The sequence below is a fragment of the Carassius gibelio genome, chromosome B5 (assembly GCF_023724105.1).
Source record: "Carassius gibelio isolate Cgi1373 ecotype wild population from Czech Republic chromosome B5, carGib1.2-hapl.c, whole genome shotgun sequence".
In the NCBI taxonomy this organism is placed as follows: domain Eukaryota; kingdom Metazoa; phylum Chordata; class Actinopteri; order Cypriniformes; family Cyprinidae; genus Carassius; species Carassius gibelio.
Genome location: NC_068400.1, coordinates 34,174,205 through 34,190,443, shown reverse-complemented (window position 1 = coordinate 34,190,443; position 16,239 = coordinate 34,174,205). Strand labels below are relative to the sequence as shown.

At 37.4% G+C, this 16,239-nt stretch overlaps 1 protein-coding gene across 1 annotated transcript; it reads right to left on the bottom strand.

Annotated features, from left to right (window-relative positions):
- Positions 1–2,112: 2,112 nt before the first annotated feature.
- On the bottom strand, positions 2,113–12,900 carry LOC127958397 (myosin heavy chain, fast skeletal muscle-like). The gene is made up of 41 exons (XM_052557261.1): positions 12,863–12,900; positions 12,591–12,627; positions 12,196–12,414; positions 11,972–12,115; positions 11,731–11,887; positions 11,586–11,613; positions 11,369–11,480; positions 11,131–11,223; positions 10,942–11,005; positions 10,756–10,854; positions 10,563–10,666; positions 10,341–10,479; positions 10,098–10,216; positions 9,847–9,996; positions 9,592–9,762; positions 9,201–9,501; positions 9,008–9,078; positions 8,768–8,855; positions 8,552–8,669; positions 8,344–8,467; positions 8,115–8,251; positions 7,397–7,652; positions 7,062–7,304; positions 6,795–6,971; positions 6,452–6,597; positions 6,280–6,370; positions 5,811–6,200; positions 5,603–5,729; positions 5,142–5,260; positions 4,871–5,067; positions 4,602–4,785; positions 4,307–4,472; positions 4,100–4,224; positions 3,687–3,995; positions 3,365–3,568; positions 3,136–3,261; positions 2,882–3,052; positions 2,682–2,786; positions 2,513–2,608; positions 2,297–2,428; positions 2,113–2,198 (listed from the first exon to the last, which is right to left on the bottom strand). Exons 3-41 carry the CDS (start codon positions 12,400–12,402, stop codon positions 2,178–2,180), a joined length of 5,811 nt encoding a protein of 1,936 aa, XP_052413221.1. The 5' UTR covers positions 12,403–12,414; positions 12,591–12,627; positions 12,863–12,900; the 3' UTR covers positions 2,113–2,177.
- Positions 12,901–16,239: the final 3,339 nt, after the last annotated feature.

Sequence of the window (16,239 nt, the reverse complement as noted above, 5' to 3'; positions counted from 1 at the left end):
TATTGACATTAACAAATCAGTGTGACAGGATTTATAAATTAATCTCATATTCATTGTATATCTGTGGACTTATTATTCAGTGTGCTATAATCTGAATAACAGATCATTTGCATTTGCTATTTGCTCATGACAATATTTATTTCACTTGATGAGTTTATATTTCACGGACAGGCACACTCATGGATCAGATTTCTTGGTTGGTCTTATATGTATAAGGAAAAAAAACAACTGTATGTGACTGCAATATTAGAACCCATACTGTTCTAAAATTGGCTCCAGTAAAACGGCATGGCTGTCTTTTTTATGTTTCTATTTTCAATTTAAAAATAATTAAATACATATAACTTATATGACTTTCAGATGAATATGTCAAACAATGATAAAGATTGATCAAATCTTGATAATCTTGATCTTTTATAATGTTTATTTGATTAACCACAACATGATTGTGTTTATTACACTCAATAAACTCATTATCTTCATACAGTGCCTTTTTATATTCCAAATATGTATTCTGCTCCATCAAATAGGAGTATCTGATACTGTCACCTTAGATATTTAATTGGATCAGTTTGACATAGATTGGTGCATGTCACCAGGCAATACATTTTCTTTTTCAGACTATAAGGATAATGGGATGTATAACTGACAGAGTGTATGAGGATATGATGTTCATGTAATCATTAACAAAATCACCTTCATCTTCATTATCATCAACTTTATTGATATTGTACCATGATATAGAGAGTTGCAATAATCCAGGTGAGATGTAATGAAGGCATGGAAAGTTCAAAAGGCTGTGATTGAAGTAAATGAATGTGAGTTACTGAAGCATAAGTGAGCACTGGATTATGAGAATGTTTAATTTATGGTGTTTACATCATGCTTGCAAACTCGTTGTCTTTAGAAGAAATTTGCTGTTCTGACATTGAAATGGGACATTCTTGGTTTCCACAAAAGCAGTAAGAAGCAAAGTTTTCAACAGTTATCAAATCAAATCATATCACTTTATTGTCACAAATTAATAATTAGCACAAAATGACCATATTATAAAAAATTATACCAAACTTTTGACAGACCGCCTATAATAGTATATAATCATAAATTTTAAATTAATATAAAATGTAATCACAAAAAAAAAAAAAATGCTATGGTGATGCGTTGCCTTGAGTATTTAAGACATACTGCTGCAACACGAATAACATATAAGACGACTCACAGCAGATCTATACAGGTGGAGCTGGGAAAGGTGGAAGGTTTCAGAGAAGCTAAAAAAAAAGTGCACTGTAGGAATCTCTAGTGAATGCTAGCCAGCAATATAAATGCAAGGTAGTAACCTCATTGGCTGCAAATGCAGCATGAACCAGTCAGCCAAGCGCCATATAGAGTTTCATGACTAGACTGTATATTAGTGCAGGCCTTTAAAATTTATTTAAAAAAATTTACTTTAGTCTCTGACAAAAGGCATTAAAATCCTTAATTTGAGATATTTTGTAACATTACAAAAGTGCATTTTGAAATGTGGATGTTTGCATTAGGATAGGTAGTGTATTAAGAAGTAGGCAGATATTTAGTTTATTTCTTCATAATTACAATGCTCAGTATTAACTGTAACAATAAAAATAAAATTTTGCCATGTGTGCTAATCTATATTGTGGTGTAATTAAACTAACATCTTTCTGCAAAGATGAAAAAAAAAGTAGAACTGTACAAATAATATTACTAACTGGTACTGGACAATCGACAATGTCTATGGTTTTAATATAAAAAAAAAGTTGTTTAGTTTTTGTAAATGAATGCTTTAATTATTCTTTTACGCTAATCTTGTTGACATATCAGTGTCTTTACAAACTGCATATATATTATATAATGTATATAATATTATTAAATTCATAAAGTTCAATGGAATTATGTTTAAAATACATTAATTTGCCAGAAGTTGTAGTTTTGATTTTGACTTGATAAATTTGAAAAATCAAAGTTCTTACTATTGAGCCCATTTCATAAACTACTTGATTGTCTTTATGGTTTATCATGATGATTACTTCAGTAATAACAAATCATGAACAATCGTGAGTCAATAAATAAATCAACAAAATGACAAGAAAAATAAGCTGCTGAATTTGAAAGTTTATTAATTTTTACGGTTTCAGAGATGCACATGGTATGTTAAGTTTTCACTCAGCTGCCTCTTTGCCCTTGGAAAAAAAAGAGTGAGCAAATACATGATTAGTATAAAAGAGAATACATGAGGTAGTTAAGTTTGAAAAAAATATGCATCAGAAAAAGAAATCACCTTTCCAGCATCACGGCTCTTGGCTCTGAGCTTGTTGACCTGAGACTCAGCAATGTCTGCACGCTCCTCAGCCTCCTCCAACTCATGCTGCGCCTTCCTCAACTTGGAAAGGTGAGTATTGGCTTGTTCCTCCTGCAAATCCACACACAATTATATCAGCAGCAGAAGGTCTCAAAAGTTAAGAAGATGTTTCTAGTTCTTAAATGAGGTACTCACAGCTTCTTCAGACTGCCTCTTGTAAGCCTTGACCTTCAGCTGAAGCTTGTCAACCAGATCCTGCAGTCTGTTGAGGTTCTTCTTATCCTCCTCAGTCTGCAGATAATACATGTACATTAGACAAAAAGATAATCAGATTAATGTGACCTGAAGTTTTTTTTATAAGTACCTGGTAGGTGAGCTCCTTGACTCTTCTCTCATATTTGCGGACACCTTTAACAGCATCAGCTCCACGTCTCTGCTCTGCTTCAACTTCAGCCTCAAGCTCACGGACCTTAATGTTTAGACATGCTTAGACACTGGATAATGTCCACATCAAGACTATAAATATCAGGATAAAGGAGAACATCAGAATGAAGGCAGTCTTACTCTGGACTCCAGTTTCTGGAGTTGTTTCTTTCCTCCCTTCATGGCCAGATTCTCAGCCTCATCCAGACGGTGCTGCAGGTCCTTCACTGTCACCTCCAGATTCTTCTTCATCCTCTCAAGGTGAGCACTGGTGTCCTGCTCCTTCTTGAGTTCCTCTGCCATCATTGCAGCCTTTTGCAATAATATAGACAAATATTAGTTTGACATTTTTAAGAAAGTGTTTTGTGAATCATTAGGCAGCTACTGTTTCTCACATCAGTGATGGCCTTCTTGGCCTTCTCCTCTGCGTTTCTGGCTTCCTGTACAGTGTCATCAACTTCACTCTGGATCTGAACAAGGTCAGTCTCAAGCTTCTTCTTGGTGTTCAGGAGACTTGTGTTCTATAACATGGAAAGCAACAGTATGAACATTTTAAATGAGGCTCTCAATTTCCTTATTGTCATTGTAGAATTAATTTCTTTGTAAAATACATTATGCTGTTACCTGAGAGTGCAGCAGCCCAACACGCTCACTGGCGTCCACCAGCTCTTGTTCAGCCACTTTGCGGCCTCTCTCTGTCTGCTCCAGAGCAGCTCTCAGCTCCTCAATCTCAGCTTGCATCAGAGTGTTTCTGCGCTCCACCATTGCCACCTGCTCCTTCATGTCTTCCTGTCCTCTCAGAGCATCGTCAAGGTGCAGCTGGGCATCCTGAACATAACAATAACATTACAGTAAGCTTTTGATGTGCTTTCTGTTTGCCCTTACTTAACATAGCTTTGATTATACCAACATGAATGAACCCATAAACCAAAGAGGAGGCATATACCTTGAGTTGTCCCTGAACGTTCCTGAGCTGTTTCTGGGCCTCAGAAGCCTGGCGATTGGCATGGCTCAGCTGAATCTCCATCTCATTAAGGTCTCCCTCCATCTTCTTCTTGATTCTCAGGGCATCATTCCTGCTCCTGACCTCAGAGTCCAGAGTGCTCTGCATGGATTCAATGACTCTCTGGCTGTTCCTCTTGATCTGCTCCATCTCCTCATCCTTCTCTGCAAGCTTCCTGTCAATCTCCCCCTTGACCTGGTTAAGCTCAAGCTGGACACGAAGAATCTTGGACTCCTCATGCTCCAGGGTGCCCTATGAAAAAAACACAATATTTAAATTTTAGAACAAAAATATGCATTAATAACACAGTATTATGGTTCCCTGCCAGAATTTCATATTCAACTCCAGATACTCACTTCAGCCTCCTCCAGGGCGGTCTGAATCTCTGCCTTTTCAGTCTCCACTGCCTTCTTGGCCTTTTCCAGCTCATGGATGCTCTTACCAGTCTCACCCAGCTGCTCTGTCAGGTCTGAAATCTCCTCTGTAGAAAGGAAAAATATAATCTTTATCATTATTAGCATTGATTTATCATATATATTTACTTTTTAATGTTTCAGTCTTACGCTGCAGATTCTTGTTCTCTCTCTTGAGGGTCTCCAGCTGATCTAAAGACTCCTCATAGGAGTTTTTCATCTTGAACAGCTCAGTGCTGAGTGAACGAGCCTCTTTCTGGGCACCTTCCAGCTCTGCCTGACCTTCTTCATATTTCTGCTTCCATTCTGCCAGGACCTTCAATGGAGGTATTTATTCATATTAAGATCAGATATGTTCAACTTACAGCATGCTGAAATTACGCCAACACAACTTTTTTGAAAATAATATCTTATTAAAGTATGACTTTTTTGTTTTGCTTTTAACCTTGTCAAAGTTCCTCTGCTTCTTGTCAAGATTGGCAGCCAAAGAATTGGCTCTCTCCACATCAATCATGAGGTCCTCCACCTCGCCCTGGAGTCTCTGTTTGGTCTTCTCCAGAGAGGCACATTTGGAGTTCACAGCCTCAATTTGTTCTTCTGCCTCTTGCAGACGCTGAGCCAACTTCTTCCTACAATGCATTTGTAAACACCAGTTTTAAAATGAAAGACTTTTCCATATGAACACATAGTCATCAGATCTTGTGATGTTCATACTTGGACTCTTCAAGCTCCTCAGTGCGCTGGATGGCGTCAGTTTCATATTTGGTTCTCCACTGTGCAACTTCACTGTTGGCCTTTGACATTCCCCTCTGCAGCTCAGCCTTTGCCTCCTGCTCTTCCTCAAACTGCTCACGGAGCAGGTCGCAGTCATGACGGGCTGATTGCACAGCATGGGCCAGTGCATTCTTAGCCTAGGACACAAAGTTACATAATATTAGCTTTGATGCATAGTAAGTGGAAATGATGTTTGTGTCGATGCTATTACCTTAACCTCCTCTTCAATCTGCCTCTTAAGCTCCTCAATTTGCTGAGTGAAAGCTTGTTTGCCTCTGGTGAGCTGAGAAACCAGAGCCTCTTTCTCCTCCAGTTGACGGCCAAACTCACCTTTAAAGATTTACATTTACAAAATATTGGTAAGATATAAGAATTGCTGTATATATCTATGTTAATGAATGGAAGAAGCAATGTTTTTCTATTGCATATTGGCAGTTCTCAACAGTGAATAAACTAATTGGACTACTTGCACTCATTTTGGTGCACTGCTGTCAGTCTGGTTTCTGTTTAACTGTATTACACTAAACCACGACATGCTTAAAACCCTCTAAGAGGAGTTGCATAAGCCAACATTATCGTTTTAGTGTATATAAATAATACATGTTGCCATTATAATTGTAATTATCATTTATATGTATATTTGTAATTTTGAGATTTTTTTTCCATTGTTACCATTTTCAGTTTGAAGTCTTGCTCTTTGAGCACTGAGGTCATTTATCTGGCGAAGGTTCTCGTCATTCTTGGACTTAATTTCACTTAGTTGGTCCTCAAGGGTGCGGCAAATCTTCTCAAGATTGGCCTGTAAACCACAAGATCATTAGTTTCTTAAGAATCTTAACCTTATTTGATGTATTTCCTTGAAAAGAACCTATTGTCAAACCTTTGCTTTGGCAACAGCCTCCATGTTGCTGGAGAGATCATCGATCTCCATTTTTAATTCACTCTTCTCTTTCTCAAGCTTCTGCTTGACACGCTGGAGGTTGTCGATTTGCTCTCCCAGCTCGGCCACACTGTCTGCCTGCTTCTTACGGAGGGCAGCAGCCGTAGCTTCATGTTGGAGGGTGGACTCTTCAAGATCACGACGCAGCTTCTGGAATTCAGCTTCACGCTTCTTATTCATCTCGATCTGAGCAGCAGTGGCTCCTCCAGCCTCCTCAAGCCTCTCACTGATCTCCTCAAGTTCCCTGGAGAGATCAGCTCTCTGCTTCTCAACCTTGGCACGAGCAGCACGCTCAGCCTCAATCTCTTCCTCCAGTTCCTCAATGCGAGCCTACAGTGGTATTAATAAAACCTTATTAGCCATTGCTTATTTTACCATTGCTTTTAAACGCAAAAAGAAAAAAAAATACCTGAAGCTCCTTGATCTTCTTCTGGAGTTGAGCACCCAGAGATTGTTCATCTTCAATCTTGCTGAGCAGCTGGCTTGTTTCAAAGTCTTTTCTGTGTGTAAAAGGGGAACAATTAATGATTTTAAATAAATTATAACCATTATTTTTCTAAGAGTTTACAAAAACGTCCTACTTCTTCAGCTTCTCATCAGATTGTTGCTTGTCATTCTCGAGGTCCATGATGGACTCTTGGGCTAATTTCAGGTCTCCTTCAAGCTTTCTCTTTGCTCTCTCAAGGTCCATGCGGAGCTTCTTCTCTTGTTCAAGGGAACCTTCCAGCTAAGCAATTTGATGTTGGTATTATGTTAATTAAGTGGATTAATTATTAGCACCATTATTATTTGATTCATTTTAACATGTGACAACTTATACACCTTATGAATATAATGTATTTAATATTTAGCCACTACTTCTACTCATGGTATGAAAAATACAAAATTATATATTCAAAGTATAACCTAATTATTACGACTCACATCATCAACTTGCTGCTCAAGCTTTGTCTTGGATTTGGTCAGGGTGTTGACTTTGTCCTCTTCTGCCTGGAGATCATCCAGGGTCTGCTGATGTGCCTCTTGGAGGGCTTTCTTCTCCTTCGTAAGTTTGCCAATGCTCTCGTCCTGAGCTGCCATTTCCTCAGTCAAGTTTTTGACCTGTTTTTTTTTTTTCAAATGAGCTAATTTAATATACCATATCATAATATAAAATTATTAATCTAATCTTAAACCAACAAAATCTCCAACCTTGTTCTCAGTGGCATGTTTCTCCTTTTCCACTTTTGCCAAGGTGAGCTCCAGGTCATCAATGTCTTTCTTCAGCTCAGAGCACTCATCCTCCAGCTTCCTCTTCTTGGCTGTCAGTTCAGCATTGATTTCTTCCTCATCTTCCAGTCTCTCAGTTGTCTCTTTGAGTTTAGCTTCAAGCTGGATTTTGCTCTTGATCAGACCTTCACATCTCTCCTCAGCATCTGACAGATTCTCAGATTCCTGTTAGGAAAATAGATTGTTATTTCTTTGGAAACCACTTTGTTCAATTTTAATGGCGATATATTTCAGTTAATTAAATTAGATAAACTCACAGATGCTACTTGCAGCTGCAGATCATTTTTCTCCTGCAGCAGTGCCACCATCTTCTCTTCAAGCTCCTTCTTTTTGGCCTCTGCCTTGGCAAGATCTTCTTTGCATTTTACAAAGTCCTCTTTCATAGTTGCCAGCTCCTTCTCAGTCTCAGCACTCTTCAGCAGAGGCTTAATCTTGTAGTAAACCTTCATCCATGGCCAGTGTTTGACGTTCATGAAAGAGCGGACGTTGTATTGGATGGTGTAAATTGCATCCCTAATTAAATCATTTAGATAATTAGTAACTGGTGAATGGACTTATTTTTATACTTGTCAACACAATACTTCCTACACGTCTTAGAGGTATAATTTTTTTTTTTTATAAAAACAGAAAAGGTACATTTCTATCAAGATATTATACATTTAGTTTTCAGACATTTTCTTTAACTGTAAATCACAACACAATGCAATGTTTAATTCAAAATATAGGTAACGGTACATTGATGCATGTTTTTTTTTTTCTGATGGTTGTTGTAAATATAAGTAAATCTTACATATTTTCCAAAATATTTTTTTTGCCATAGAGAGGAACAAATCTTATTGATCATTCATTGACATTCTGAAGTAATGTGGGGAATGAATCATTGGTATAAATATTTCCACTGATAAAAGGTTTATACTAACTGAAATAGATAAATATAAGAATCAGAGGTTTTGTTCCTTTCATGACATTCCTCACCTCCTCTCCATCATCTTCACAAACTCTCTCCTCATCAGATAACCACGGCAGACAGCCTGAGTCATTGTGACCAGAGCAGCCAGTTTCTCATCACGCATCTCCTCAAGAGTACCCAGAAGACCAGCTTTGAAGAACACCTTAATATATAATAAATGACAGTGATTTAAACAGAATTACCTCATACAATAAGTTATTAAATTTTTTAAATGCTGTAAAGTAGAATATGAACCTTTGTGTGTCCAAATCTGTACTGGTCGTGATCAACGTCGATGGATCCCAGGAGTTTCTCAGAAGCTTTCTTGTTGTCAATAAACTGTCCCTCTGGGATTACACTGGCATTCAGCACCTTGTATCTGTTGAAGGTTAATCAAAATGCTTAATTTCCTCTAATTAAGAGCTTCGTACAGTAAATGTTGTTTTCATATGGTCCCTGCTACCTCTGCTTGAAGTCACCATAGAGGATTCTGCTGGGGAAGCCCTTTCTGCAGATTCTGATGCCCTCCAGCACACCGTTACACCTCAGCTGGTGGATAACCAGGTGGTTCTCCATGAGACCTATAAAGGACAGTTTAGATCTTGAGCTTGGTAAATTAGTAAAAGACATAAAATACTGTATTAATGACAGAATATCTGAGGTCCTTTTATTACTTTACCTGGGATCTTGGACTCATTGGGAATCAGACAGCGCACAAAGTGAGGGTGAGTGCTCCTCAAGTTGGTCATGAGCTTGCCCAAGTTCTCCTGGTTAATCATGAAAAGTTACAGCTTACTTATTAGGCACATTGACTGACTTGTTGATATATAATTTCTCTGATGTAGAGTCAAGCAAGCTGATGTACAGTCACTGCTTTCACTGCATCATTATTCAAATTTGGATTTAAACAAAGACGTACTCTAAACTGTGAAGACACAGTCTGCATGGAACCACCCTTCTTCTTGCCTCCCTTCTTTCCACCACCAGTCTCTATGCAGATGAAGAGACAAAGGAAAACACATTATGTAATAACCAGAAGAAAGTGCAAAATTAAATCAGTGTTTGGATAATTAAATTAGCACAGTTTAATTAACACTTAAATGTTTTATTACCCTCAACAACAGGTGGGTAGAGAGTAGCCAGCAGTTTGACAGAAGACTTCTGGTAAAGCTGCACAACAGACTCGTTCAGTGGATCCTTGTTCTTGTCCAACCAGCCAGAAATGTTGTAGTCCACAGTTCCAGCGTAGTGGACCAGGGAGAAGTGGGCCTCAGCCTTGCCTTTGGCAGGCTTTGGTTTCTGGAAAGCATTGCACTTGCCAAGATGCTGATCATACAGCTTGTTCTTGAAGGAAGTATCTGTAGCCTTGGGGAACATGCACTCCTCTTCAAGAATGGAGAAGATACCCATGGGCTGTTTATAAAAGAATGTTGTTTATTATTAAAAATGTATACTTTTGAAAATGGAAAATGGAAATTAATAAGTTCATAAACCAGTAAAAACCTTCTCAATTAGCTCAATGCAAGCAGCCAAGTCCATGCCAAAGTCAATGAATTCCCAAACAATGCCCTCCTTCTTGTACTCCTCTTGTTCCAGCACAAACATGTGGTGGTTGAAAAACTGTTGCAGTTTCTCGTTGGTGAAGTTGATGCACAGCTGTTCCATGCTGTTGAACTGGAGAAAGAAACAGGATCATTTACTAGCGGCTGAATGTGACTCTATTTTCCATAAAGACAGATAAACATAAAACATTCTTACATCAAAAATCTCAAAGCCAGCGATATCCAGCACACCAATGAAGAAATTTCTTTGTTGTTTTGTGTCCAACATCTGGTTGATACGAACGACCATCCACAAGAACATCCTCTCATAGATAGATTTGCACAAGGCGCTAACAGAGTTGTAAACCTGTAAGAATAGAGTGAATTTTTATTAAAAACTTTTTGATTTGCTATATTCAATCATGAATCTGATGGAGATATGTTATTTTCATAATTTACTACACACACCTGTGGTACTGTTTGGCCTTTGGTCACAAACTCGTTACCGACTTTTACTCTGGGGTAGCACAAAGCCTTCAGCATATCAGCAGAGTTCAAACCCAGAAGGTAGGAGATTTTGTCAGCCTCTTCAATATTAATAATAAAAAATAACCTTTATTATTTACATTATTTGTTTATGAAAATAGAAACATGGATCTCTCAAATCAAACACTGCATGTAATCAGACACATTAGTTCTATTTAGTCTCACCCTCTGTGCCATCAGGCTCAGCCTGCTCCTCACGCTGCTTCTGCTTGAACTTCATGTTACCATGATGAAGCACAGCTCCAGTGAACTTGTAGATGCCCATCTTCTCTTCAGCACTGAAGCCCAGAATGTCAATAGCAGTCTGGAAATGTCAGAAAAAAAGAACAAGCTCTATGATTAGCCATGTTTACATTGAGTTTATTATTTAAAACAGCATTGACTCACATCAGTAGCAACCAGCTCCTCTTTATCATCAATGCTTGCCACTGTGATCTGACCCTGACTGCACATGGGGAAGTCATAAGGGTTGGTGGTGATGAGCGTCATTTCTGTAAAATACACAGAGCATTTATTACATAGACTTGTACAATATTTTTTGTGCAAAATAGTAAATATTAAATCAAATATGTATATCTACCGATCAGCTCAGGCTTATGGTTGGTCATCATCTGGTAGAAGATGTGGTAGCCTCTCTCATCTGGAAGCTGGAATGTCACTCTAGACTTCTCCAGCAGATCTGTTGAGAGAATGTACTTGTGTCACAATCATCTGAAGCATGACAGACAAATGTGCAAAATGGATAAATTAGATCATGTCCACCTACACGTCTCAATATCAGCACTAGCCAGTTTTCCTGATGTGCCGAAATGAATTCTGATGAATTTACCCTGTTTAAAATAAAATGATCATTTGAGTTGCTGTACTGTATTAATAAAACAACAACAAAAATACTCAACAAATCTAAGCTAAATATTTCTAAATTATGTTTGAATATAAAAATAGCTCGACTTACAAAACGAGAGGAGTTGTCATTTCTCACAGTCTTGGCATTACCATAAGCCTCAAGCAGAGGGTTAGCAGCAATGATCTGATCCTCAAGAGAGCCCTGTTTGATGTTTGAAGGGGTTTCAGTTATTTTCTTTTTCATTTCTGAACTGTTTGTAGACATTTCACAAACTCACATATCATATATTGAGTGAGATTATTGTAAAACTATCTTATATCTTATGAATAATTTTTGTATCTCTTACCTGCATTTTGCCAGGAGTCTGCTCTTTCTTCTTGTCACCATGAACTGCAACTGTGGCAAAGTACTGGATGACACGTTTGGTGTTCACAGTCTTTCCAGCACCAGATTCTCCACTGGTTTAATAGAAGAGAAATGATGATAAGTAATGTACAAGTTCCACCAGAGCAAAATATAACCATTCTCAACATCTCAAACAGTAGAGTAGGCTAGATACATACGTAATCAGGACAGACTGGTTCTCTCTGTCTGCAAATGAAAAGTAATAATGTTTCAGCGATTTTTTAAGAAAAATATATTTGAATGTGAATTTTACATACCAAAATCAACTTAGAAATAATTCAGATCACATAAATCAGATCTTACCAGTCAGCATGGCCTGATAGGCGTTGTCAGAGACAGAGAAGATGTGGGGTGGGGCCTCCATACGCTTCTTGCCTCTGTAGGCAGCCACCACTTCTGCATCATACACTGGGAGCCACTTGTAGGGGTTCACAGTAGCGCAAAAAAGCCCAGAGTAAGTCTGAAATGAGCAGAGAAGTTTTCAGATTGCAACAACACTGACAAAATGAATTTAAAAGCTGTTTTACTTTGCTCCAGAACTTACGTAGATCATCCATGCGGCATAGCGCTCTTTGAGGTTATACAGCACAGAGGGTTCATTGAGATGGGTCATCATGGCCATGTCCTCAATCTTGTCAAACTTGGGAGGATTCATTGGGTGGACGTCATCCTCCTTTGCAACTCTCTCCTTTAAATTTGATCCATTAAATTAGATAGACCAAACAAATATGTAAAATTAAATATGCAAGATTTTTCATGAAATTTCACCTCTTTAGTGTCATTCACAATGACAGTGACTTTGCCACCATCTCTGCTCTTGATTGTTCCCTTGACGTACAGCTCTTTATCATCAACCACATAGCAAGCAGCTTTGGCATCAAATGGTTTGTTCTGAGCCTCGATTCTCTCCTTCTCAGGCTTACGGAGGTAAATGGCAGCCTTGCCATAAACGGCCATCTCCGCGTCTGTACTCATGGTGGCGGCTTACTGCAGAGAAGAGATGATCATTTTTTACATTTCTTATTTACAAGACAGCCTCATTACTGTACACTTTTTTTCCATATTGGCAATTCATTTGCAATACTACTTTTCAAAAATAACAGCCCATGAACTAGAAATGTGAAATGGCTGTTCAGTTATTACTAACATAACATATTATTTACCTTTTTCCTTCCCTCTAGTGATGTTTTTCCAGCAGCCCTGCAATATATTTAAAATTCATATGACCTTTTTCTGTTTTCCTCTAATTTAATTAGCAAAATAGTATTGCCATAAATATATATGAAAACACTTTCCATTTAGTAATACTGAAAAAAATTGCATGCAAATATATTTGATAGTCATCAATTTCTCAATTTTTATCTAATTATCACCTACTGTAAGTGTATCTGTTACATTAAATGGCAAACAGTAGAGCTGTCAATAATGTTCTCACCACAATCCTGAGCACATCTGCCTCTTGAACAGTCTCCAGGGCTTGCCCATACCGCCTTATATTTGATTTGTTCTGCTTGCCAAGCAGAAGCTAAATATGGCTAGCTAATGTCTAATATGGCACAAATGGAAGTCAAGCAATTGATCAGTTGAAACACTTGGCACTGACAATCATTCTGAAGATGGAATGACTTACTGTACTGCATATGATATTTTTTGTCCAGAACATACATTTTGTACTTGTGTTTCACTGTGTTGTTTGTGAAGATTAGATGAATGTAAAGTTTAGATACATTTGATACTTTTTTTTGCTAAATCAATTTAATTGATGTAACTGATTCATTCTGATGACATTAAACCCCCATTAAAAAGAAGCATGCAGTGTCAACAGATGTATTATGATACACCAGTCAGCATGAACCAAAACTGGCTTAGACACCTGGATTAGTTCTTATTTTATGTAAACGTCAAGGAGACATATGTAGAACAGTTTGGCTTTGTCATCACTATGCAGAAGCATCAGCACTGCATAATGGATTTTTTTTTTTTGACTTCAAGATGAGTGTTTGTAAAGAAAAAAAAAGGGTATTGTTATAGAAATAGATATCGAAATTTCATGCAGAAATCATGTTCAAGGATGAGCTAATTATTTATTAGTGTAGTAGAATGAAGCAGGGTGAGGCTGAAAGCTGTCTAAGTGAAACGAGGCTGCTGAACGAGCGTGACACACGCCTCGAAAGCAGCAGAACTTTTATTACACCAAAGCTGACCACTTCCACTCCTCTGGTCGTGTGTATGTGGGGAAAAAGCAGTGCTGTTTTATCATACTAGATACATTTGAAAGTTCTTTTAAAATGCTACTCTGTGCAGTCATCACCTGTCTATTAAAACGCACAACATATTAAAGCACCTTTGGAGTTTCCATATGCTTTCTACAAAACAAAATTTAGGGGTTATGACATCATTGATAAGCGACCCAACGACACTGTGGACACGGTCCGTGTCACTAGTTAAAACTGCTTTTTCCTCTGGATTTAAACATTCTTCGAAACATTTGAGATAATGTTAGTACTCAAGTGGTTTTGGGATATTTTAATTTAAAAAAATCATACATATTTTGCCTTTAAATATTTTTAAGTACACTGTATTTAACAACAGAGACCTGGAGATGTTGACCATGTTTTGCTGACGATGACTCGTAACCAATTAGTCTCAAGGTTATAAGCACATGTGTAAATCATCACATTAACTATGTTCCAATAACGGCTGACAACATAGTGTACAAATACCTCAACAGCATATCTCTTATTTAATCATTGTAAACCATTTTCACAAACATTTGTGAAATGTTTTGCAGAAAATACGTGTGCAATAAATATTCACACCATATTACCACTTTGATATTTCGTTATATGACTGAATTTTTCTTTTTCTTATGTTGAGAATAGTAATCACCTTAACATACATCCCCCAGAAATATATGTGACACTTTTTATGGCTTCTTTCATGCAGAAACTGACATCAACACTAGCATAACATTTGCCTAAATTTTAATAGCAGGGCAAATGAGTGTAGCCCTGAGCCCTGCACATTCTCAGCATAGCTTTTAGTAGGATAGGGCTGTAGGAAGTGAGTAAAAGAGTCATAAGCTAACAGTCAGTCTTCATATTACTTCATATAATGTTATTAAAACTGGCAGAAACAATCTTTGGCAAAAACAAGTGTGATTGCTTTCATTTCTTGATAGATTTTTTTTTTACTTCCTAACATACTTGAGATGTACAGTATACTAAGTGAAACCTTGCCAAAAAGAATAATAAATGTATAAGATAAATAAATCAAGAACTACAAATCTTTATATGTAAATAACTGATACGTTCACACATTTATGCTGTGCATGTAACACTGAAATGTGAACATGTTGACAAACTAAACTTTATACTGTGCCATAAATCTTCAGTCACTCATTACACTTGTTCATACCACAGGCGGTGGAGAGTGATCCCTGCAGAGCTCCCTGGCATTCTCGCCATTTCAACACCCTCCTTCCTCCTGAATAGCTTCAGACTTGTCATGTAATCGGAGACTCCTCAGGCTATATTTTTGGCATGGACACTGTGCGCACACTCAGTAAGTTAAATGGTGGTTTCAAGTGGCAGTTCTGCATGCCGCTATGTTATATGGTGCATATTTACAGGCCCAGTTCCAGCCCTTAATTTAATCTGACATGTACTAACAGCAGTCATCATAACCATTTTAATAGGTTGATCCTCTGTAAAATACAACCAGTGATGCATTAATTAGGCTTAACTGACTCATTAATACAGGAAGGAAAATCTGTCAGTTTTTTTATTTTTTATAACCTGTTTACATTGTAACATTGTAATTTATATACATATAAACAAAAATTAATTTATATTTGTGTGTAAGTGTGTGATATTTTGCACACTTGCACACTATATCCAGGTCAGAGTCTAATATAACCTAATGAACACTACAATAAAAAATATAACTTATAATCAAATGTGCTCTTCTGAAGATCTATAGCATGGGGTAAATGCTTAATTATCAATCAGCAACACATATCTTACTTTTCAAAACGTTTTGTTATATTATGGATACTAAAAAGGCAGTGTGTCTGTACTTTTCTGAGGATACATCCTCTGGCCAACTTATATTAGAGATATAACTGAATCATATATAGGTAATAGAACAAGAGAAAATACTGAGCATTTGGCAAAATATATTGGAGTTTTTTTTTTTTTTTACTGTGCATAGAATACCTGAGACACGTCATTTGAGGACTTCTCATGAGTATTTGATGAAAGCTGTGGAACACATACAAAAATAGTCAGGGTACAACGGTAAGGAGAAACCTGCCTTCCTACTTTTGGTTACCCCAAGAAGGAAACCAAATAAGGAAGGTTTTGCGTTTCATAAATGACAGTGTCATGACCAGCAACGCAAGCAGTATGGTAGTATGAAGTTAAAAGCACAGAGAATCTAGTGTCAGCTATCCGGCTTTAAATACCAGGCAGCACCATCGTCTTGAGGATGGAGTAATGTTACATTAGTGAGCGAATCATTCTTTTTGAATGAATCTTTTAGGTGAATAAATTCATAATCCATTGACTCATATTTCTTATTCACTAAAATCCCTCCCTCCTTCCAGCGCAGTATGGCATTATTAGCAGTGCATATGAAGCTCTGTGGACAGATTCATCCTGTCAAAGAATGACTAAACCTTGACCAAACAGCCTTCGTGTATTAGATGTGATGGAGCATGTGATTTTCTGATTGTAGTGATTGAATACAATACAACAAATAATGTAAAAAAATACAAGGCAATCTGTTCACTCGATAGCCATATTTGCAAGG